The sequence below is a fragment of the Cervus canadensis genome, chromosome 28 (genome assembly GCF_019320065.1).
Source record: "Cervus canadensis isolate Bull #8, Minnesota chromosome 28, ASM1932006v1, whole genome shotgun sequence".
Taxonomy (NCBI): domain Eukaryota; kingdom Metazoa; phylum Chordata; class Mammalia; order Artiodactyla; family Cervidae; genus Cervus; species Cervus canadensis.
In genome coordinates this window covers 46,470,053-46,495,305 of record NC_057413.1, presented here as the reverse complement: position 1 = coordinate 46,495,305, position 25,253 = coordinate 46,470,053, and the positions used below count along the sequence as shown (strand labels likewise).

General features: G+C 45.0%; 1 protein-coding gene across 2 annotated transcripts; it reads left to right on the top strand.

Annotated features, from left to right (window-relative positions):
• Positions 1-269: 269 nt before the first annotated feature.
• TREM1 (triggering receptor expressed on myeloid cells 1) lies at positions 270-24,606 on the top strand. 2 transcript variants are annotated; one of them, XM_043450805.1, is made up of 7 exons: positions 270-413; positions 5,009-5,350; positions 6,594-6,783; positions 13,982-14,819; positions 16,614-16,807; positions 20,296-20,374; positions 23,942-24,606. In XM_043450805.1, the coding sequence occupies exons 1-4, from the start codon at positions 365-367 to the stop codon at positions 14,085-14,087; spliced, it is 687 nt and encodes a 228-aa protein (XP_043306740.1). In that variant the 5' UTR covers positions 270-364; the 3' UTR covers positions 14,088-14,819; positions 16,614-16,807; positions 20,296-20,374; positions 23,942-24,606. The 2 variants fall into 2 exon arrangements, with proteins under 2 accessions (XP_043306740.1, XP_043306741.1); XM_043450806.1 differs by lacking the exon at positions 20,296-20,374.
• The last annotated feature ends 647 nt before the right edge of the window (positions 24,607-25,253 follow it).

Sequence of the window (25,253 nt, the reverse complement as noted above, 5' to 3'; positions counted from 1 at the left end):
CATTTTACATTTGGGATTATTTCTGAAGTGAGTCTTTTCTGTTACTGACTTTTCACACTGTCAAATCTGCCTTTCATTGCCTCTAGTAAGGAACCTTCTCGATTTCTTTCTTCTCTTCTCACTGTCTTGTACTACATCATCCTGCGTCTTTTCTGGTCTATGAATGAGCCCAGTCTTTGGATTCCTATGTCGTCCTTGACGTCTGGAGCCAAGATAACCAGTGATGAAACACAGCATCAGACTCAGCACCTCCCAGCAATGGCAAAACATCCTGTTGTGCAACTTTCTGGAGCCTCTGGGGCAGAGTGTCCCCCTGTAGCTGTGCCAGGAGCCACAGAGCAGTTGGAGTCAGTGCGCATGAAGGATGAGAAAGGCCAGGCTCTGGAGGCTGCTCTGGATGCTCTTCATCCCAGGTAAGATGGGGAGGAGGCGTGAGCAGGTGAGCTCTTTGCCCAGGACCTGGGGTTGGGGCCAAGCCCTCCACTTAGGTCTCCCTTTTCCTCTGAAGCTCCGGGGGATGTGGCCACCCAAGACAGAACCATCCCATAGATAAGCCACACTGGGTTTCTCCACCCAAACTTAAAAGAATCAGAACACACAGGGCCTGAGGACAGAACTAAAGGGGGTGGGTTAGGGAAACAACAAGATGCCTGTGCCTTTTGATGTTGTCAGGGACATGCAAAACCCTGAGTGAAAAAAATCTCACCTTGACGTGATCTAAGGGAATTTTGGTTTTGAGTTTGAATTTTTTTCCCCTTTATATGCCATCATGGTGCTTTTGGTGTTGAAAGAAGTGTTAGTCACTCAGTCGTGTCCAACTCTTTGTGACCCCATGTCTATCCATGGAATTCTCCAGGCAAGAATACTGGAGTGGGTTGCCATTTCCATCTCCAGGGGATCTTCCCCACCCAGGGATCGAATCTGGGTCTCTCGCATTGCAGGCAGACTTTTTACCAACTGAGCCGCCAGGGAAGCCTAAACCCCAAAGACATAGTCCACTCAATAAATATATCCCAGTGGCCAAGCATGGGCCAGGAAACCTGCTGTTGCTGAGGACACAGAAGTGCTCAGAAGAAAAATGCCCATTTTCACAGAGGCCGTGATCCCAGGGCCCTGAGGCTCCGCTGCTCAGGCTCCACAGGGTTGCCGGGGCCCTACTCTTCTCTTCCTGCCCAGCTCACACCTTCACTAAAAGTGGAAGCACTTGGAGCTTTCCTTGTCCCTGCTCCCAGTCCTCATGAATACATTGAGAAAATAAGCAGAGAAGGGAAGCATTATCAACAAGGAGTTAAAAGAAAGGTTTGCTTTGGAAAGACAGAAAAGATTCCAGGGAGAGGATGTTTTCTGGGGACCCACTGCCTTGAGCAGAGTCCTGGACAATCACCTGATAGAGCCTGCACACCAGGGTTACTCAAGGATTCCTTGGTGCTGGGGTGATGATCTGGATGGGTACATAGGAGTGTGGTTCCATGGACCAGTGCATTTCCGTGTGCCTTTTCTTCTTCTTCTTCTTTTTTTTTTCAAAAAAACAAACCTGTTTTCATTTTGCAGTGGAGATTGTGTTTATTTATTTATTTTTAGTTTTATTCATTATTTGCCCACACCGGGTCTTCCTTGCGGTGCGTGGGCTTCCTCTAGTTGGGGTGAGTGGGGGCTGCTCTCCAGTTGCGGTGCATGGGCTTCCCATTGCGTTGGCTTCTCTTGTTGCAGCTCACGGGTTCTGGGGCACAGGTTCAGTAGTTGCGGTGCGTAGGCGTAGTTGCCCCTTGGCATGTGGTATCTCACTGAAGCAGGGAGGGAATCTGTGTCCCTGCATTGGCAGACCGATTCCCAACCCCACTGGACTGCCAGGGAAGCCTTCCTTGTGTCTTATTCAGGTTTTTCCAAAGGAGAACTGGGAGAAGATGGAAGGAAGACTGAGAGGAAACCAATTTTTTTTTTCCCCACTGGGTCCTATCAGGGTAGATTAGGGTGTAACATAAAAGCTCCTTCTAGACCCTATATCCTGGGGAATAGAGTTGTTAGTCAGCTCTTCTCACTTGGGTTGGCACTGGCTCTAATCCCAACCAAACATCTACCCTGGGCAATCTAGCTCAGAGGTTTAGAGCTGATTCTAGAGTCTTCCCTGGTGGCTCAGATGGTAAAGAGTCTGCCTGCAGTGCGGGAGACCCAGGTTCAATCCATGGGTCAGGAAGATCCTCTGAATAAGGAAATGCCAATATTCTTGCCTGGAAAAATCCCATGGATGGAGGAGCCTGGCAGGCTATACCCCATGGGGTCACACTTACTGCTAAGCATTTAAGACACTCTGATTTAATCTTTATAACTTATAAGTTGATAGTATTATTTCTAGTTTTGAGACTAGGGTCGCCAAGAGTCAGACACTTTTTAGAGTCTGACTATGAGGGTTTGAATCCTGACTTCACACATTTCTCCTGTGGGACCTTGGGCAAAATCACACAATGTGTGTGTGTGCTCAGTTGAGTCCAACTCTTTTCGACCCCATGCACTGTAGCCTGCCAGGCTCCTTTGTCCATGGGATTTTCCAGGTAAGAATGCTGGAGTGGGCTGCCATTCCCACTCCACTGGATCTTCCCAACCTAGGGATCAAACCTGCGACTCTTGCATCAGCAGGCAGATTCTTTACCACTAGGCCACCTGGGAAGCCCAAATCACATAACAACTTCTGGGTTATTAAATAAACTTTCTGTGCCCCAATTTTCTTGTCTTGAAACTGGGAATAATAGCAGTATCAACTGATAAGTTATAAAGATTAAATGAGAGAGTGTCTTAAACACTTAGCGGTAAAAGGTATTTGTTATTCTTTTTTTACATTAATAATATAAAGAATTCCTTTCTTGAAATGGTGCAGAAAGTGATGTACAGACTTCACTTCTGCATTGGTTTCTTCCTGTCTCCTTTCACAAGAGCCTGGCAGGTGTGTGAGCAATCTGTCTCCTGTAACTCCTACCGTCTTAATCCATCCGGGCAGTTATAACAATATACCACAGACTGGGTGGCTTATAAACAACAGAAATCTACTTCTCCCAGTTCTGGAGGCTGGAAATTCAAGGTCATGGTACCAGTATGGTTGGGTTCTGGGGAAGGTCTTCTTCTGAGTTGCAGACTGACTACCAATTTCCCACTGTGTCCTCATGAGGGGGAAAGGGCAAGGGAGCCCCCTGGAGCCTCATTAATGAAGGCACTAATCCTATTCCTGAGGGCAAAGCCCTTATGACCTAACTATCTCCACCTTGAAGTTTAAGATTTCAAAATATGAATTTTAGGGGGACACTAACATTTAGATGAATAAAAGCAGCGATAATTGTAGGTAGTGATAGCCTGACCTTGGTAATGGTAGGTGGATTGACCCACCACTATCCAGCCCATTATTTGGTTTCCCATGAAGGAAGGTATCTCAGGCCTGGATGGATAAACTGTAGTCCCTTAGTAAAGGGAGCCCTGCTGTGTCCAGTTGAAAACACAGACCTGGATCTTCTTCAACTCTACTTGGCCCTCCCATCAGCAAGGATCCCTTGGACCAGACCAGAAATTCATGCCAATTCTAGGCTCAACATTCAGGAGTGTGATTGAAATTTTTGTCCCTGTAATCCAAGGGTTCTCAGCCTTGGCACTATTGACACTATGGGTAGATTAATTTTTTCTTACGGGGGCTGGCTGTACACTGGAGGATGTTTAACAACATCTCTGGCCTGTACGCATTAGATGCTTTTGGCACCTCCCTGCTCCCAATGATGGGGGTTCCCTAGTAGCTCAGTCGGTAAAGAATGCACCTGCAATGTGGGAGACTTGAGTTCGATCCCTGGGTTGGGAAGATCCCCTGGAGAAGGGAATGGCAACCCACTCTAGTATTCTTGCCTGGAGAATCCCATGGACAGAGGAACATGGTGGGCTACAGTCCATGGGGTCTCAACGAGTTGGACATGACTGAGTGACTAAGCACAGCATAGCATAGCTCCCAATTATAACAACCAAAAATATCTGCAGGCATTGCCCAATGTCCCCAGAGGGAAAATTGTCCCCAGTGGAGGACCACTGCTGTGACTCCTTGACATTCTGTAATATTTAGAACTCTTTTGGAAGCAAGCAACATCCTATAGACCAATCAACACAGTAAGAAAGAGCAGCAGTCTCAGAGAGGATTCTGACTGGCCAACCTTAATCATGCGCCCACTTCTAGGCCAATCAGCATGGCCAGGGTGGTGAGATTCTTTGGCTTAGTCTGTGTCTCTGTGTCCATCCTGGAGAATATGGGCAGCCCCATCAGTAAAGGTACATAGGATACAAAGGATGAGGGCCCTGAGAAAGAGGTGCTCTACTCCCCAAGGAAAGGAGAGATGAGGACCACACAGCCAGACATCAATGTCCACCACGTCCTTGAGATAGCTTTCTCGCCATTTTTCCAATAGTCTCTTGAACTGGTCTCTCTCCTCTGACTTAGATGAAGTTCCTCTAGCTGTTCAGTGGAGTCACTTTCTGATAGTAACATCTCCTCACATCCACTTTGGACCCTGTCCCTGGTGGTCTAGTGGTTAGGATTCAGCAGTCTCACTTTTCACCCTGTACATCCTTCTCTATAATTGTTCCCTCCCGTCATGCCCCTGTGACTCATGGTCCTAGCATGTGTCCCACGCTCTGTCTCTATTCAGACAATTTCTTCCTCTCAAAAACAGTCATTTATGAAAGCTGATTTGCACAAATCATACACAGTCTAACTTTTGTGGTCAAAATCAATCAAACAAACCAACCAAACGACCCCCCCCCCAAAAAAAAAAAAAAAAAAAAAACTACTTGCAGTGATAAGATATGGGGTCTAATGCTAACTTGCAGGGAAAGCTGCATCTTCTCTGGAGACCTTGAGGATCTTGTCTAAAAATTCGGTGATTGAACAAGAAAGAAATGTGGCTCCTCTCTCTCTTTTTCTTTTTTTTCCCAAAGAGAAGGAAGCTATTCCTCACAGAACTTAACTCAAATTCTCTGCTTACAGAAATCCAAGCTGTCGCTGAAGTATATGAGGAGAAATGTACTCTAGCAGAGGGGCAGACCTTGACCGTGAGCTGTCCTACCAATACCAACATGTATTCCCAAAACCAGAAGGCTTGGCAGAGGCTGAAAGATAACGGGGAGGTCCAGACACTGGCAATCACAGAGGGGTCCAGTCAAGTCCAGGTGGGGAAGTACTTCCTAGAAGACATCCCCAGGGAAGGCATGCTGCAAGTCCGAATGATCAACCTTCAAGTGGAGGACTCAGGACTGTACCAATGTGTGATCTTGAGACCCGGCGACCCCATCATCCTGTTCCACCCTGTCCGCCTGGTGGTGACCAAGAGTGAGTGATGTGTAGGTGGGTGGTAGAGGGTGGGACAGCCAAATCGGGTCGGGTGGGACAGTGGTGGTGGACCACTAGGGCTGTGGCTCAGGATTTCTAGAAGCCTATGACCTCGCTCCTTGTTCTAGAAGCTCCTTGTTTCTCATTTGAGGTCCTTGAGAGACAACTGGTCCAACAGTAAGAAGGGATTACATCTCATTCTTTGTATGGATTCCTCTTTGGGAGCAGAACCTAACATGCTGTGCTAGTGTAGGAAGTGGGATATGGTGAAAGGTGAGTGATGGACTTGGGACAATTTAGTCTCATGCTTCAGGTCTTCATGGAGAAGTCATTTCCTTGGGAAGCCTCTGTGAGTCACCCTACCTTCCTAAGGATGCATCTGAGGGCCCTCTTGTGTGCTTCCAAAGCAGAACTCCTCAGACCTTAAGTGGGCACAAACCACCTGGGGGTATTATTTTAGCCACAGTATGTCTAGGATGGGACCTAGATTCTGCATTTCCAGCCTCTTCACAGACAGTGCTGACGCTGCTGGTCCATGGCTTCCGTTTTGAGTAGTGAAGCACCAGGGCTCACTCTGCGCCCTCTTCATAGACAGCTCATCTCACTGGGTGAAGCAGTGGCCAGTTTCCTTAGCTGTTCTCCCCTATTCATCTTTGAGAACCTTGAGGAAATAATCTGTGCCTTATTTGACTCTATAGCTCTAGCAACTGATGAAGTGCCTGGCATATAGTAGGGCCTCCACAGATGTTGACTGGATGAGTTAAGGAAAGCAGATTAGAACGGGGGCAGATTCAAGTTCCCAGCCCCTGTGGAGCCCATATCTAAGGAAGACAAGACATATCTGCAATATATTAATGAAAGATAAGTTGCAAAGCAATATGCCACAGGTACGGGTGAGTGCAAGGCAGAGAGAATGGTACAAGATAATCAGGGAATTATTCTTGAAGAAGGGCACATATGGATTGGTGAAGAATAGCAGGCAAGTGCATTTCCAATAAAAGGAATAGCCTGGAAATACCTTCCTTCTTCCTTATCTCCCTCCCTCCTTCTTTCCTTCCTTCTTTCCTTTTCCCTATCTCTGACCCAAGCACTGGCACACTATTTCTTTATTAAAATTAAAAGCAAAAGGAAACCTTGGTTCATGAGTGGGCATGTTCATTTCCCTCCTCAGTTTCATTCACGCTACCACGCACCCTTCCGTCCATCCATCATCTGTCCAATCATCCAATGTGCTTTCTTGCAGGTTCTTTGGGACCCCCTGCCTCAGATGACTATCCTTGCCAGACGTCTGTTCAGAATCCCACCCTTCCTCCCATCACCACCAAGCTCCGTCCCAGGCCCAGGACTGTGACCCAACTCATCCTCACATCAACTAATAGCCTCTCCTCTTCTGGTTTCATAGTCACTCCCACAAATGTGACACATGTCACCAGGTATAGTTTCCAGGTCTCTGGGCCCTTGGATTGGACACCAAGTCCTTTGATTCCCAGTCCATGTGCTGAGAGGATGTGGGGAGTGAGGGATGGGGGAAGGTAGAGGGCAGGGTGGGTTTGAGTCATTTCGGTCCAGTGGACCTTCCCAGGGGTGGAAGGAGCGTGGTGGTGCTGGTGTGAGGGGGAGGCTGTTGGAGGCAATGACGAGGCTGCCATTCTCCCCACCGTTTCCCTCTGTGTTTGCTTCTTGCATGTCAGAGGGCTAAGGAGAGGGAAATGGCGTCTGTGCTGAATTCCAAGGGCTCAGCAAACCCCTAATGGTGTAGTGGGAAAAGAGACCCTGGATTCTAATGCCAGCCAGATCAACTGAAAGTGTAACTTCAGGCCACTCAGAAGCCTTCTCTGGCTTCAGTTTCCTTGTTTCTATGGTTGGGGTTGGAGGGGGTGGCAGGGGAGGGTAGAAAAAAAATCAGAGCTGGAAGCCATAATCTAGCCCAACAGCTCTGAGCAAGTGATGTGTGTTAGGATATCCCAGAGCGTAAGCTTTTATTTGGCTTGTTTTATTTACTTATTAAAAAATTTTTTTGAATGCACCCTGCAGCATGTGGGATCTCAGATAGAACCAGCGTCCCCTCCACTGCAAGGCAGAGTCTTGATCACTGGACTACTGGGGAAATCCCTGACTGGTTTTCAATACTGATGCACATGACATCTGCAGACCAAAAGAGTTAGAATTTCTGGAGGTGGGGCTGGTCTCAGTAATTTTTATAAGATCTTCAGGACTCTTAAAATGTGCAGGCAAAGCTAAGAAACATGACCTTTGCATGCACACCTTTTTATACAGTTTATTATTAAATGTTATTTATCTTAGAGTGTGTTTATCACTAAATGTTGACTTAACAGAGAAAGAAATAATCTTCCATATTCCTATCAATCTAATGTGTCTTTTTCTGTCCATCTTTTCTTCTAGTTTTTAATTCATGCTTGGATATATTTTAATGTGGCATTAATTCTAATTATACACATTTTCACTATTTTTCTTGGCTAAAACTATTCTTCAGTGTTGCTCCCTAGTCTTTGTAGTCAGAATTTCAGCGTACTTTTCTATTGGTAGAAAGCCATAGCTCACATAATCTTTTGCCTGTTTTTAGACATTGAGATTATTTTCATTTTTTGTAGTACTGATAACTCTGAGATGAACACATATTTGTAGATGTCCTTTTCTTCTTTTAAATTGTTCACTCAAAAGAAATTCTCTTAAAAGAAGCCGAACATTTATACTGTTCTGTATATGTCCTGGCATGCTCAGTCGTGTCCAACTCTTTGTGACCACATGGACTATAGCCTACAAGACTCCTTTGTCCATGGAATTCTCCAGGCAAGAATACTATGGGGGGTTACCATTTCCTCCTCCAGGGAGTCTTCCTTACCCAGAGATTGAACCTGCATCTCCTGCACTGGCATGTGGATTCTTTATCACAGAGCTACCTGGAAAGCCATTTTCCTCTATACATACTGCCAATTTGTTTTCCAAAAGTTGGAAACAATTTGCCGTGAGATCCAAAATGTGGAAGAGAAGCAGAGTCACTACAGGGCTCTGGTACTTAAAAAATATATCTGTCAAAATAGATGTGATGCTGAAAGCTCAGATTCTGTGTATGCTGGTGCCAAATCAAATCTCAGAGACAGTTTTGGGTGAAGTAGAAAGGAGTAGCTTTGTTGCTTTGCTAGGCAAAGGGGGCCACTGTGGGCTAATGTTCTCAAAACTATGTGTTGCAACTTGGGGAAGATAGTGACAAGCTTCGTAGTAATTGTTCAGAGAGGGTGTGATCAGCTCATGAACATTCTTCTGATGGGCTGGTGATGACATAAGTAGGAGTCGGCATCCTCACCCTTCAGGTCCAACTGGTCTAGGGTCTACATGCTTGTGGGTGGCAGACCATTATTAATCTTTGTTAACTTCTACCACCTGGAGGGGGTTTCAATATCTGCAAAACAGCTCAAAGATATTGTCTGTATCCACTGGTGAGGAATCACAAACTGGAATCAAGACTGCCAGGAGAAATATCAACAACCTCGGATATACAGATTATACCACTCTAATGGCAGAAAGAGAAAGTAAAGAGCCTCTTGATAGGGGTAAAGAGGAGAGTGAAAAAGCTGGCTTAAAACTCAACACTCGAACAAAAACAAACAAGAAAAAAAAACTTTTATTTTCTTGGGATCCAAAATCACTGCAAATAGTAACTGCAGTCACAAAATTAAAAGATGCTGGCTCCTTGGAAGAAAAGCTATGACTAACCTAGACAGCATATTAAAAAGCAGAGACATCACTTTGCTGACAAAGGTCTGTTTAGTCAAAGCTATGGTTTTTCCAGCAGTCATATATGGATGTGAGAGTTGAACCATAAAGAAAGCTGAGCACCAAAGAATTGATGATTTTGAACTGTGGTGTTGGAGAAGACTCTTGAGAGTCGCTTGGACTGCAAGGAGATCAAACCAGTCCATTCTATAAGAAATTAACCCTGAGTATTCGTTGGAAGGACTGATGCTGAAGCTGAAGCTCCGGTACTTTGGCCACCTGATGCAAAAAGCTGACGCATTGGAAAAGACCATGATTCTGGGAAAGATTGAGGACAGGATGAAGGGGATGACAGAGAATGAGATGTTTGGGTGGCATCATTGACTCAATGGACATGAGTCTGAGCAAACTCTGGGAGATAGTGAAAGACAGGGAAGTTGCAAAAAGGGGGTTGCAAAAAGTCAGACACAACTGAGTGACTGAACGACAACAACAATTGATGGGAAAACAGGACCTTGCCCAGAGGCTGCTCTTGACTTTTTCTCCCTGATCTTGAATCCCTAGTTCAGTTCAGTTGCTCAGTCGTGTCTGAGTCCTTGCAGCCCCATGACTGCCGCATGCCAGGCTTTCCTGTCCATCACCCACTCCTAGAGCTTGCTCAAACTCATGTTCATCAAGTCGGTGATGCCATTCAACCATCTCATCCTCTGATGTTCCCTTCTCCTCCCACTTTCAATCTTTCCCAGCATCAGGGTCTTTTCCAATGAGTCAGTTCATCCCATCAGGTGGCCAAAGTATTGGAGTTTCAGCTTCAACATCAGTCCTTCCAATGAATATTCAGGACTGATTTCCTTTAGGATGAACTAGTTTTATCTCCTTGCAGTCCAAGGGACTCTCAAGAGTCTTCTCCAACACCACAGTTCAAAAGCATCAATTCTTTGGTGCTCAGCTTTCTTTATGGCCCAATTCTCACATCCATACATGGCTGCTGGAAAAACCATAGCTTTGACTAGACAGACCTTTGTTAGCAATGTAACGTCTCTGCTTTTTAATATACTGTCTAGGTTGGTCACAGCTTTTCTTCCAAGAAGCGTCTTTTAATTTCATGGCTGCAGTCAACACCTGCAAAGATTTTGGAGCCCAAGAAAATTAAGTCTGTCACTGTTTCCATTGTTTCCCCATCTATTTGCCATGAAGTGATGGGAATGGATGCCATGATCTCCATTTTTTGAATGTTGAGTTTTAAGCCAGTTTTTTCATTCTCCTCTTTCACTTTCATCAAGAGGCTCTTCAGTTCCTCTTCGCATTCTACCACAAGGGTGATGTCATCTCCATATCTGAGGTTATTGATATTTCTCCGGGCAATCTTGATTCCAGATTGTGCTTCATCCAGCCTGGCATTTCGCATGATGTACTCTGCATAGAAGTTAAATAAGCACAGTGACAATAGACAGCCTTGAAGTAGTCCTTTCTCACTTTGGAACAGTTTCTCAATTTCTCAATTTGGAAGCAGACAGTTCATGTCTGGTTCTACCAGCTCCTTCTTGACCTACATATAGATTTCTCAGGAGGCAGGTAAAGTGTATTCCCATCTCTTGAAGAATTTTCCACAGTTTGTTGTGATCCACACAGTCAAAGGCTTTAGCGTAGTCAATAAAGCAGAAATAGATGTTTTCCTGGAACTCTCTTGCTTTTTCTGTGATCCAACAGATGTTGGCAATTTGATCTCTGGTTCTTCTGCTTTTTCTAAATCCAGCTTGAACATCTGGAAGTTCTTGGTTCATATACTGTTGAAGCCTCACTTGGAAAACTTTGAGCATTATTTTGCTAGCGTGTGAGATGAGTGCAATTGTGTGGTAGTTTGAACATTCTTTGACATTGCCTTTCTTTGGGATTGGAATGAAAACTGACCTTTTTCAGTCCTGTGGTCACTGTTGAGTTTTCCAAATTTGTTGGCATATTGAGTGCAGCACTTTCACAGATAATGATCTTTTAAGATTTGAAATAGCTCAGCTGGAATTCCATCAGTTCCACTAGCTTTGTTCATAGTGATGCTTCCTCATGCCCACTTGAATTCAACACTCCAAGATGTCTGGCTCTAGGTGAGTCATCACACCATTGTGGTTATCTGGGTTAGGAAGGTCTTTTTTGTATATGTCTTCTGTGTATTCTTGCCACCTCTTTTTAATATCTTCTGCTTCTGTTAGGTCCATTCCATTTCTGTCCTTTATTGAGCCCATCTTTGCATGAAATGTCCCCTTGGTATCTCGAATTTTCTTGAAGAGATCTCTAGTCTTTCCCATTCTATTGCTTTCCTCTATTTCTTTGCATTGATCACTGAGGAAGGCTTTCTTATCTCTATTCTTCGGAACTCTGCATTCAGATGGGTATACCTTTCTTTCCTCCTTTGCCTTTAGCTTCCCCTCCCTTCCCTAATTAACAACTGCTTGAATCTGACCCCTGGGGCTCAGGGAAAGCCATGGAGGCTGAATGAATGTTGTTTCCTAAAATCAAAGAAATGGGGGACACAAAAACCTTGTGCCCAGGAGCCCCATAGAGCCCTGCATGGTATCGGACATGAGCTGGGACTTGCTTTCATCTATTACTGTGGACTCTGAGCTCCACAGGGTAGAGGCAGAGTGCCCTCTTCCCCTTCTGTTGTGCCGAAGTGTCTGGTACATAGTAGGTGATCATTAAAATCTTTAAAATAAAATAAATCTTTACAATAAATGCTATTCTTTTTTTTTCACTAATTTTCCAACATATCAACTGAGAGTGCAAACATTCGCCCATATTCCTACTAGAGGCTATACTTCCTTCACCTGTTGACTTTATGTGTTTTAATTAACATGAACCATTCTATGCATCAGAGTACAGTTGGGAAGTCAGAAGCCACTGAGAAGTTTGAAAAAGAGGGAATTTAGAGGAGGGAGCAGTTTGTCCAGGAGATGGAAGAACAGAGGTGCCTATCTGGGGCCGAAGAGTTTGGCACCTCAGAGAAAGCCACTGTCACCCTGTCTTAGGAGGACTCCACGGAGGCAGGCTGCGGAGAAAATCTTGTGCAAATGTTTTAGGAAGTGATCCCAGGAAAAACCATTCCTGGGGAGTGGGACTGGGAGGGAAGGAAACCCAGCGAAGCGTGCCATGACCAAAGCGAGTCCCACAGGGACTAAAGGTGTTTCTGGGCACCACAGGAGTTGTCTGTACGGAGAGGGGGCTGGGGAGCTAGAGGGCTTGTACAGCCAGCACTCGGTGAGGGGCACAGCAATTCCCCAGGACTGTGGCCGGAGTGCTTGGGGTGGGGTGGGATGGAGTGGGGGTGTCTGGCTGCCTGCATACAGCCTCAGAAAGGGATGCCATGCTGGCCCTTGAGAGTGGACATATTCTAGGAGCTCTGTGCAAGAAAACGTTCCCCGGCTTGGAGGGGATAAGGCAGGGGACTGGCATGAGACACTTGGACAGGTTACAGTTTGTGGAGCCGAGAGCTGGCAACTCCCTGGGCGGGAGGGCTGGAACCGGGCACAGGCTTGCACTGCAGGGGGCACAGCTGCAAGCTTGACGGTCTAGAGAGGCCCTGCCTTCCAGCCCCCGCCCCAGCTCCCAGCCAGGGCAGCCAGGGCTGAACTTGGCTGCCTCAGACATCCAGTTCCTGCAGATGCGAGACGGTGCCGCAGGCTGGGGGTAGGTTTTAGCACAAAAGGACCTGTGCTGCTTTCTATGGCTGTTCTATCATCTCTCCCTTGCTAGTTTGTACATTCAGGTTTAAGTTTTGCATAGGCAAAACTTGTTGATTTTTAAATTATTGCTTTGTTTTATTCCTTAATTATGTTTATTCTATTTACTGGTGCCTTCTCTATTTTTTCCACTTTATTTTAATCTTAATCCATCCAGGGGGTGTTATTTTGCTATATGGCATGAATGATAGAAGCAACGACTTTTTCTAAGATTTTGCCACCCAGATATCACAAGACTATTTACTAGACAATTCTTGCCTACCTATTGGGCTGCCAATTTCCTTAGATATGAATTCTTAGCTATCTTTAGATCTATATCTGGACTTCTATTAGTTTCCCTGCTGTTTCTCTTTTCGACCGGTGTTTCATCTCTATGGATTAGTTGTGCTATAACCTATTTCCACGGGCTTCCCAGGTGGTACTAGTGGTAAAGAACCTGCTAGTGCAGGAGACATAGAGACATGGGTTTGATCTCTGGGTCAAGAAGATCCCCTGGAGGAAGGCATGGCAAACCACTTTAGTATTCTTGCCTGGGGAATCCCATGGACAGCGGAGACTGGAGGGCTACAGTCCATAGGGTCGCAAAGAGTCAGACACGACTGAGGCACCTGAACACACACACAACCCATTTCCACATCTGCTGAGTCTATACAAGCCAACTTTCTTCATTCATTTGCATCCCTTTCTTATGGCACCTACTGATGTTTACTCAGGGCTTTTTTTAGAATCACCTTGCTGAAGCCTAAGAAAATTCATGATGGGATTTTGATGAGGACTGGAATCTTCTTGGTTTATAAATGAGGCCAGAGAGGTGAGGTGACTCTCCCAGGATAGGTCCTGATACTGAGAATGGAAGCCAGGTTACCTTGCTCTGGGAGCCCTTGCTCTCTCTACTGCATCAAGGCAGGAAGGAGCCTTGTCCGCCTGTCCTTTCTCCCTGGTGCCTCTTCTGGACATGGACTCTGTGCTCTCTGCTAAGTATATTTCTAATCAGTAGTTTTAGGTGATGGGACAAACTAAATGGACAGGACAGGGCCAGTTAGTATGGGGAAAGGAGGGATTGTGAGCAGATGAGCCAAGGGGTGTGAAAGACCATGACAAATACGCACGTGTGTGGGAGCATCCACGCCCATAGCAGTGCTCACTCTTCTGTCTCCCCCAGGGCCCCTGGGATCAGCATCGTCATTCCTGCGGCGTGTGGAATCCTGAGTAAGACCCTGGTCTTCATCGGTCTGTTTGCTATCACGCAGAGGTCATTTGCATCTTAGCCACAGGAATCCACAAGAATGATCTCCGACCTCCATCCGTGTCCACCTGGCAGTTGTGCCTGAAGAGGGGTGTAAGGGGAAGAGGCGGGGGTCAGTGACATGAGCTGATCTGTAACTCAGGTGACGTCTAAGGCTCAGGATCCCACCTTCTTGGCCCTGCTAACTCCCCTCTTTTACCTGATAACCTTGGGCGTGCTTTGTCCCCTCACAAGAGAAGATACGGCCCCAAACCTGCTCATTCCACCGGCGGCTCAGGGTTTGCATTAAATAAAGACACTCTCTGGGACTTTCCTGGTGGCCCAGTGGCTAAGTCCGAGTTCCCAATGCAGGGGACCCCCTGGGTTCCATCCCTGTCAGGGAACTAGATCCCACATGCTGCAACGAAGGTGGAAAATCCCATGTGCTGCAACTAAGACCTGGCACAGCCAAATAAACAAATAACTAAATAAATAAATATTAAAAATGAAGACACTGCCTGATGCTTTTCACTGTCAAGGTCTGTGGGGATCATGAGGCACAGAGGCTACAGCTGCTAACTCTCCCTGGACCACAACATTTTGGCTTGAACTGGACAGAGTTCCCAGTACAGAGGCATCTTGTTCTCTCAGCTGCCAGGGCTGCCCTCTCCTCTAGAATCAGATGTTTCGATTTCTCCCCTTCATTTATGGCCTTTTCCAACACTCCTAGAAGATTGTTGAAAACCATGGAGCAAAGAGAAGATGAGATGTCATGGTAAGAACTCCATATTTGGGAAAGGGGAATTAAGCTAACCAGAAGGGCGTATCCTGGGACAATACTGGGAGGATGAGATAGGATCCATGGCTTAGGACCGGTAAAGCAATATCATTTGTCTACTGTGTGCGTTTATTGTGGGCATCAGCAGGGGTGCATCTGGCCACTGGATCCTCAGAACAACCCCACAAAGGCAGAGACCCATTCCTGGAACATGAGAAGTGCATCACCACTTACTGGCAGGGACAAAAACTAGAGCTCCTTTACTGAAGACCTAGCGCCTCAAAGCCACACAGAACGGAACAACAGGGAGCCTACTCTATTTGAGTGCCTCTTCCTTATATCACACGAGGGGCAGGGATGGTGGTGACCAGCTCTCACCAGTTAGGCTCCTGGAGGTTGTCCTCCACGTGCCCTGCTGGTAACGCCCCCTGCCTTCCTCTGCCTCTCTGCCCCTACAGCTCCCCCTTCACTCCCAAGCTCATCCATGAAATACGTGTTCAGGCCTACCAACAGATTTCAATCAGTACTTTCTGATTTTCTACCTCTTCTGACTCTAAAGGGGAAGGGGCCCCACTAGTGGTGAAGAGATGATGGGTCCTTCCATTCCCATTCAGGAATGGCCAAGGCCAAAGTCGTCCTAAATTCCCTGAGAGCAAACATACGCTACCGCCCACGATCCATATTCTTACCATCTTCCCCTATTTTTGTGAAACAGGTACCCTGAGAGCTAAGGTACAGTCCTCCCTCCCCTGAGCCCCCCTGCCATCCTGTGAGGACTTCCTCACCAACCTGGGGGCTGACCCCTCTGAAAATCATGCATTTGGCCACTTAGGTCAAGTCACATGTCTGTACCATAGATGCCAGGGAGAAAGGGCAGGAGAAATATCTTTCTCCATGCTCAGTAGAAGGGGAAGTAGAGTTCCGTGCCCAGTGAGACCCACACTTTGGGGCATATCCCCCAGATGGAAAGGGTATTGGGTGCTTGAGGGCCAAAAGATGATGAATATCCATTACACAATTCCAAAGCTGGTAGAATTAAATGAGACAACCTGAGTAAAACACCTGGCACACAGCAGGTCTTCAATCCTTGGAGTCACTCCTGATACCATTAAAATTGTGGTTTCTATACTCACGTCTGGACTGGAACTCAGGGAAGCACATACCTTAGACCCAGGCAGAGCACCTGAGGAACACTTTGGGGGCTAACTGACTCGTATAGGACATTTGGATATGGATGAACTCTGATTCATCCTCTATTTGGACCACTTGCTTCAGAATCACCTGGCATGCTTGTTAAAATGCAGGTTCCTAGGCCCTCCCCAGACTTATCAAATCAGTGTGTCTGGGGGTGGAGCCCAGACGGGTGTATGTTCACCAAGCTTCCTGAGTGACTCAGCCACATGCCCATCCTTGGGAACCATGGGGTGGAGTAAGATGGAAGAAGGTGGGTCATTGGGAAAGCTTGACTCAGGCCTCAAAAGGCAAGTCAAAGCTGGATACACAGTGTCAGGCAGGCAGGGAGATTGGTAGGAGGGGTTGTGGGAGGTAGTGGTCAGTGGCCAGTGATGAGAATGTTCTGGTGGCTGGAGGCAGTCTTGGTGGCAGAGAGGTGGGACATCAGATGGATGGGTCTAGACTTGCTCTTGTGGAGAATGGGGAGCTGCTGAGTGTTGCCCAATTGCATAGTGACATGATGAAAGCAGGAAGGAAGATGTCACAAGGGCAGTGACCTCTCTCTTCTCTTTCTTCTGCATTTTCCTGAGCTGCCATGTCTTGTTACATTTTCCTCAGGGTTTCTCAACTGCAAACTGACAATCAAGCCTCCTCAGGGAAGATGGAAAACACCCAAGTGAGGCAACAGCCTCCAGTAAATGGAAAAGATGCTGAAGCGACCAATGCACAGTGGATCCAGGGAGCGGGATGAAGTGGAGGGGGAGGGCTCTGGGGGTGACCATGGCAACTGCTGCTGCTGCTCCGGGTCTCAGGTAAGGAGAGGCAGGGAGAGGGATGTAGGTGGCTAAGGGGAGATACCTACTAAGAAGAGGGGTTTTCTCTCATTTCTTAAGGAGGGACTGAAGTGGGATCAGGGCACGTGTGTATTAAAGATGGAGAAGCAGGAAAGGAAGGTCATGAATGCATACCGTCCTGTTTGACCCTGTCCCAGCAGGGACTGGATGATGAAATAGAAGCTGGAGGTTCTTCTCCTGCACCTTGAGGCTGAGAAAACTATGTGAAGTCAACCAAATGATCTCTCCTTGATCTACTGATATGTGGAAGGCAGTCCCCCTCTAAAGGAATCAGGTACTAAGATAGAGGAACATTAATAGAGGAAAGGGCAAATAACAAGAAAAGGGCCAAGAAGCAACATGGAGGCAAAATTATGGTGGAAGTCGCCCTAGCAAGACACAGAGATGGGATGGAAAGAAGGTAAGGGCTCTAGAATCAGACAGAGCAGGCTTCAAATCCTATCTCTGCCACTTTCTAAATCTGTGACCTTAGGAAGTCCTCTATCCTCTCTGAGCCTCTTTTTCCTCATTTGAGTCCCTACTCAGAAGTATTCATTTGTAAATGGTGAGAGTTTAAAAGCAGACAGACGGACTTCCCTGGTGGTCCAGTGGTTAAGAATCTATTGCTGGTTCGTGTCAATGTATGACAAAACCCACTGAAAAAATAAATAAATAAATAAATTAAAAAAAAATAAAATAAAAATGAAAAAAAAAAAAAAGAATCTGCCTATCTGTGCAGGAGACATGGATTTGATCTCTGGTCTGGGGACTCCACCTACCTCAGGGCAACTAAGCCTGTATACCACAACTACTGAGGCCTGTGTGCCCCAGACTCTCTGCTCTTCAATAAGAGAAGCCACTGCAATAAGAAGTCCATGAGCTGCAACTAGGGAGTAGCCCTCACTTGCCACAGATAAAGAGCAGCCTGAGCACAGGAACGAAGACCCAGCACAACTATAAATATTAATACACAAATAAAAGCAGACTGATGTAAATTCTTGGCTCAGGGTTTATGGCACGGTAGGTGCTAGCTAAAAGTTATGGTGGATGGTGGTGATGTAACCAGGCATAGGGTGATCACTGGTATTGAGGGTTGAGAAGAGAAAGAGATTAGTACCAGCTGGATCTGTCCACGTAGACTCCCCATGTCTTTCTTTTGTTTGTAACTGAAGATGGTATTTAAGCCAGAGTTCTAAAACACCTTGTGGAGTTCCTCATTTTACCCTGGGCATCTCCTACCTTTACATGAGGTATGCATGTTTAAAAGCTTGTTTGTTTTTCTCTTATTAATCTTCTTTTTTTTTTAAAAAAAAAAAAAAACCTAAGCTAGTTATTTTTATTTGATTTATTTATTTTTACTATTATTTTATTTTAGCTCTGTTGGGTCTTTGTTGTAGCATGTGGGCTTAGTTGACCCATGGCATGTCGGGTCTTCCTGGACCAGAGATGAAACCCACATCCCCGGTATGGGAAGGCAGATTCTTAACCATTGGATCACAGGGAAGTGCTTAATCTTATTTCATTACAGGGGTCTCAGCCAAGAACTCAGAAGGGTAGAAGGAAAATGATTTTTCCTCCCTTATACCTATGGACCTCTAACTTCCTTCCTCCACTGAGGTCTCCCCAGCTCCAGGCAGCTATTTAGGACCAGACCTATTAAACCTTTGCTGAAAGTTTCACATGTGTGAAGCTCACATCTGGTCCACGGGACATATCCACTTCACTCATTCCAGCAAACTGGAGCTTCCAGCAAACTGGAGCTCTGGTGGATCCCTATACAGTCATCTTTCCTTCACTGCCATGGAGACAGGGAGCCATCAGCAGTCTCTGCCTATTGTAGTTCTCAGGTTTGAGTCAAACACCAGTCTGCTGCGTCCTCCAAACTCCAGGGGCCACTTAACAAGCTCTCCAAGTTGTGACCTTGAAGCCCCTCTCCTTAGACTTGAGATAAGGGGCAGGCATCCACTCCCTTCTGCCCTTAGGGTCATAGGACACCAAAACTGTCTCCCCACATCCTCTCCTAATCTTCAAAATCCCTACAACTTTATATCCTTGATGTGGGTAAGGTTTAGATACCTTTCTGCATGTGGTATACTTGTCTCCCAGCTCACTTTGCAATGTGGGATCTTTCCTTTGAACTTACATTAGTCAAGGTTCAGTTGCAGATAACAAAATCCAATGTATCTATTTTAAGTACAATAGAAATGCTTCCTTTAAAAATAGAATATTAAGTTGTTGTTGCTAAGTCATGTCTGACTCTTTGTTACCCCATGAACTGCAGCACACCAGGCTTCCCTGCTCTTCATTATCTCCCAGAGTTTGCTCAAACTCATGTTCATTGAGTCAGTGAGGCCATCCAACCGTCTTATCTTCTGTCACCCCCTTCTCCTCTTACCCTCAATCTTTCCCAGCATCATCACTTTTCCAGTGAGTTGGCTTTTCGCATCAGGTGGCCAAAGTATTGGAGCTTCAGCTTCAGCATCAGTCCTTCCAACGAATATTTAGGGTTGATTTCCTTTAGGATTGACTGGTTTGATCTCCTTGCTGTCCAAGGAACTCTCAAGAGTCTTGTCTAGCACCAGTTTGAAAGCATCAATTCTTCAGCACTCAGCCTTCTATATGGTCCAATTCTCACATCCATACATGACTACTGGAAAAGCCAGAGCTTTGACTATGCAGACCTTTGTCAGCGAAGTGATGACTCTGCTTTTTAATGCATCATCTAGGTTTTTCAAAGCTAGCTTTTATTCCAAGGAGCAAGCATCTTTTAATTTCTACTCTTGAGTTTCTTGGAATGACTGTCAAAGCCACATACATGGTGGGGTGATTAAGGGGCCATTGCTCATCCCACAGTTAGGACTCGGAGGCATCAGCAAACTTTCCAAATCAGGAAACTACAGCATTGTTTCTGGTCCCAGACTTACCCCATGTCAGCCACACTCTATACCAGCAAAATGGATGCCTTTCTTCCTACTCAACTCAGTTCCAAATTTAAGTTTCATACAGATGCCTTGGATTGGTGGAGCCCAAATTATCTCTGGAGCCATGGCTGCCAGAAATCCTGAGAAGTGATTTTGCAGACCTTTCATTACATGAAGCCCAAGAGAGGGAGGTGGGAACAGAAGTTAATTCCACAGCATCTGCCCAAACAATCTCAGCCAAAACTGAGATGCCAATAGTTCAAATTTTAAAGATTTTTTTTTTCTTGCTGTCAATGAAAGATAAACTGAGTAGAAAACAAACACCCCCTCTTTGTTATGTTATGGCAAATACATTCTCTTATCTATCATAAAGTCATGTTATAATATCAACTTCCTATTTCCCCAAAATAATATTTTGGATATTATTATTTGCTATATATCACCCTGAAGCCATAATAAGATACAGACCCAGAAAATAAATTCCAAAATTTGTGGTACTTTTCTTGGAAACTTCAGTGTGTTTTAAAAATGACTATTTCCCATCAGTCTCTTCTGTTCCTGGGATACTGACATGATCATTCATTACACAGTGACATCTGGAAAATTCAGCTTCCTTGGCAGCCACGTAAGTAAAAGCTGTTCTGTTTTAGCATCCTGTAAATTGAGAGTTTTCAGAACATCGTAAAATCAGAAATGATTACTTTAGGAACCAAGGGCAGGTCTTCTGGGACAGGGGCTGCTCTTTCTACCAATCCTGGGCTACTGTACTGTGATCTTTCCCCAGTCTTAATCCCACCCCTTCTTTGAAAGACTTGCCTTGAACCAAACTTCCCACTGCATTCTGATCTTGTCTTTTGTAAGATGCTCACATAGCTCTGTTGAGGCTGAGTTCTTCTTGACCTCTGTGAGCAATAAACTCATCTTCCTATTATCAACAGCTTGTGTCGGTGATATTCAAGAAGCCAGCATTTCAAGAATGTAATTAAACCCATCCATTTCTCCCTTACGACTTAGGTCCTGGGATCTTATTCAAGATGTCCTTCCCAGTCTGAAGCACCGTAATATCCTGAATATTGTCTTTTACACAATGTTTGAAGATATTCTCACACATTAACTTTTGTTAGCTTCACAATTTTGACACAAACAGGACACAATGAAGAAATCTGTCCCTTAGGAGGAGTGGGGCAGGATCTTGTGAATGTCCATCTCCACCATCTAGAGCTGTGCTAATACTCTAGCCATTAACTACATGTGCATTTAAATGAATTAAAATTAAGTGAAAAATAAGAATCGGTTCCTCAGTCACACGTGTCACATGTCAGAGCAGAACAGTCACACGTGGGAGTGGCTACTGTGTTTGATGGGAAGGCATGGAACACATCACAGTGGGGAATTTTCTTGGACAGCACTGTATTCTCAATTTCTGCTTCAACAAAACTGGCTGACAAAGCTTTCAGTTCCTTGTTATAAATTTAGTGTCTTATTAATACAGATTACAACTTTTTATAGCACACTGCTGCTGCTGCTAAGTCGCTTCAGTCGTGTCCGACTCTGTGCGACCCTATAGATAGCAGCCCACCAAGCTCCTCTGTCCCTGGGATTTTCCAGGCGAGAGCACTGGACTGAGGTGCCATTGCCTTCTCCATTATAGCACACCGCACACTGTATTTTCATAACTGGGCAGTTTGATTAAGAGTTTCCATTTCACTAAAGCAGTTTTTTTTCCCCTTAGAGAATCACACTTCTGAATTTTAATTTTCCTTCCTCAAAGAAAGGGTTTGTGCTATTTTGGTGCCCCAATCCTTTTGCCCTATTCCCCTCAAGTCTACTCCAAAGCCATCTTGTGCTGGCTCAAAGCAAGTGCAAGTGCAGCCCATCTGGATGGATAATGAAGCTACACTGGAGGCTAGGGTGCATGGGGGCTGCTCAGCGGTGAGGAAGAGTTGTGGTGGGGGGGTGCGGGGTTGGAGGGCAGGATTCAAATGCCCAACTTGGGCATCTCTCTGTGAAGTCTGTGAAATGTGGGCAGGTCCCTGGCCGGCTCTGCTGCGCAGCTTCTGCAAGGAAAAAGGCAGGAGGCTTGAGACCTGCTCTGCCGTCCCCTCCTCATGCGAACAAGGCGCTTGTGAGAACAGCTATGCAGGGTTGAGCAAAGCTGGGCTCACAGAAGTAAGTGAGAGGCTGGCATGGCCCTCGGAGGACTTGCAGGCTCTCTAGAGAGGATGGAAGCATGCCCACTGCAGCGTGGTGATGGAACACAGCACAGAGTCAGGGCCAGGGTGTGCGGCCAGATGCTATGTGCTCAGGGCAGGCCAAGGTGGTGGCTGCAGCCTGGAGTTCTTTGCACTGGCATCTTGTGAGAGGGGCCCCTTGTGGCCCTCTGGTAAGTGAGGTGAGATGGGGAGTGGCCCTTGGAGGCATTGCAGGGGCTGGAGAAGCAGGCAAGCTCCAGGACAGCCTGAGGCAGGACCAGCACGGAGTGGGCCCACAAGGGGAGTAGACACAGGGGGCTAGAGATGTGGGGGTCTTAATGCAGGCCCAGGCTTCTAACTGAGCCGAGGAGTCCAGTTAACATGCACAGCTGAGTGCTCTCATGAGATCAGTGGTGAGGACACAGAGTCATGGACAAAGTAGATATAGACCCTCCCCACTTTGTCCCCGTGAGCAAAAATTGATGTACTGTATACATGGGCCTATTTCTGGATCCTCTAGTTTATTCTATTGATCTATTTGTCTTTACATTAATTTCACACTGTCTTGTTGACTGTAGCTTCACAGCAAATATATCTATCAGATAATGTAAGTACCTCAACTTCATTTTTCAGATTGTTTTGGCTATTCTATAACCTTTGCATCTCCATATAAATTTTAGGACCATGTAGTCAGTTTCAACAGATAAAATGTCCATTCACTGGTGAGTGAATAAACAACATGTATATCCCTACAGTGGAATACTGTTCAGCTATTTAAAGGAATGACATAGCGATATAACTTGTTGCAGAAAGTACTGCTACAACATGGATGAATCTCAAAAACACTATGCTAAAGGAGCCGGTCACAAAGCACCACGTATTGCATAATTTTGTTTTCCTGAAATTTCCAGAATAGAGAAATCGATAAAGAAAGAAAGTAGATGAGCGGTGGCTTGGGGCTGCAGTGCTGAGACAGGCAGGAACAGGGAGAATAATAAGTGGGAAAATGGTCTCCCAAAAGATCTCCACGTGCTAATCCCTGGAACCTGTGAATGATACTTATATGATAAAGAAAGGAGGAGTTCTTTCAGATGTAGTTAAGGATTTTGAGATGGGGACACTATTATGCACTAGGTGGCTAGTACTAAATGCAATCATGTATATCCTTCTAACAGGGAGGTGAAGGGAGATTTGGACACACACAGAAAATGTTCTGAGAAGGTGATATGAAGATGAAGCAGAGATTTGAAGATGCTGACTTTGTTTTTGTGCTTTTTTGAAAGAGGAAATCTGAAGATCCTTTTATTTTTTAATTTTTATTGGAGTATAGTTGCTTTACAATGCTGTGTTAGTTTTACCATACAGCAAAGTGAATCAGCTGCATGTATGCATATATCCTTTCTCTTTTGGATTTCCTTTCCATTTAGGTCACCATAGAGCACTAAGTAAGAGTTCCTTGTGCTATGCAGTAAGTTCTCATTACTTATCTATTTTATACATAGTGTCAATAGAGTATATATGTCAATTCCAAGGGTTTCCCAGGTGGTGCTAGTGGAAAAGAACCTGCCTGCCAATGCAGGAGACGTAAGAGACATGAGTTAGATCTCTGGGTCAGGAAGATTCCCCTGGAGGAGGGCATGGTAACTCGCTCAAAGCATTCTTGCCTGGAGAATCTCATGAACAGAGGAGCCTGACTGACTATAGTTCATAAGGTTGCAAAGAGTCAGACATGACTGAAGCGATTTAGCATGCATGTCAATCCTAATCTCCCAATTCATCTTACCTTTTCCCCTTTGGTATTCATACATTTGTTCTCTGTGTCTATGTCTTTATTTCTGCTTTGTAAATAAAATCGTCTATACCAATTTCCTCAGATTTCACATATATGTGTTAATATATGATATTTGTTTTTCTCTTTCTGATTTACTTTGCCTCTGTATGACAGCCTCTAGATTCATCCACATCTCTATAAATGACAATTTAATTCCTTTTTATTAAAGATGCTGACTTTGAAGACTTGAGTGATACAGTCACTAGCTGCAGAATGTTGGCACTACCAGAAGCTGGAGGAGGCAAGGACCAGCTTCTTTCCTATGGTCGCTGAAGACGCTGCAGCCCTACTAATACCTTGATCTTGGTTCAGTGATATTGACTTCAGACTCCTGGCCTCCAGGACTGCGAGAGAATACATTTCTACTGTTTTAAGTCATCGCATTTGCAGTAATAGGAGTAATAGGAAACTTATTCAGGGTGTGACTGCTCATGGACATGGGTGATGAAATGTTCTGAAACTGGATTGTGGTGATGGTTGCACAACTCAGTGAATATCCCCCAAACCACTGGAGTGTACACTCTAAGTGTGTCAATTTTATAATGTGTGAACTATATCTCAATAAGACTGTTAAAAAATCTTTGTGACCTTGGGTTAAGCAAAGATTTCTTAGATATAACACCAAGGTATGATAAATAAAAAGTGATATATTGGAGACTCCATAAAAATTTACAACCCTTGCTCCTGAAAGATACTATTAAGAAAATAAAAAACACAGATTGGGAAAAATATTTGCAAAACACATATTTGATACAAGACCTATTAGACTATATAAAGAGTCCTCAAATTCAATAAGAAGAAAACAAACAAATAAAAAATTAAGATTTGAACAGACCCTATCTCAAAGCAGATATATTGATGGCAAATAGGTATAACAAAAGATACTCAATATCATTAGTTATTAGAGAAATGCAAAATAAAACCACAACAAATACTACTACATACTATTAGAATGGGGGGAGCGGGCGGGAAGAACAACACTTGACAATATCAAAATGCTATGAAGGATAGGGGAGCAACTGGAACATCAGTGGTAGAAATGCAGAATGGTGTAGCCACATTGGAAAACAATTAGTCTGTTTTTAAAAAATTAAATACAATCTTACAACAGAACCCAGAAATCCTGCTCTAGGTATTTACCCAAGTGAAACATAAGCCCATTTCACAAAACCCTGTGTGTAAATATTTGTAGTAGTTTTATTTGGAATAATCCCAAACTGGAAACCAAATCTTATTATCCCTGAACTGGGAGAGATATGCATAAACAGTTATGATACATCCATACAGTAGGATCCTGCTTTGCAATAAAAAGAAACAAAGTATTGATATACTCAACACACAACATCTCAAATGCCTAATATGCTACACATTGGAGAAAAAGAAACCCTCCAACTCTGTTGGTGGGAATGTAAGTTGGTGCAGCCACAATGGAAAATGGTATGGAAGTTCCTTAGAAAACTAAATATAGAGTTGTCATATGA

Bases quoted from the DNA above. Each gene is read 5' to 3' on its own strand.
- TREM1 (XM_043450806.1), top strand. From the start codon at position 365: ATGAGAAAGGCCAGGCTCTGGAGGCTGCTCTGGATGCTCTTCATCCCA. The intron at 414-5,008 runs GTAAGATGGGGA...CTCTGCTTACAG, and splicing joins CTGGATGCTCTTCATCCCAG to AAATCCAAGCTGTCGCTGAA. The intron at 5,351-6,593 runs GTGAGTGATGTG...GCTTTCTTGCAG, and splicing joins CCGCCTGGTGGTGACCAAGA to GTTCTTTGGGACCCCCTGCC.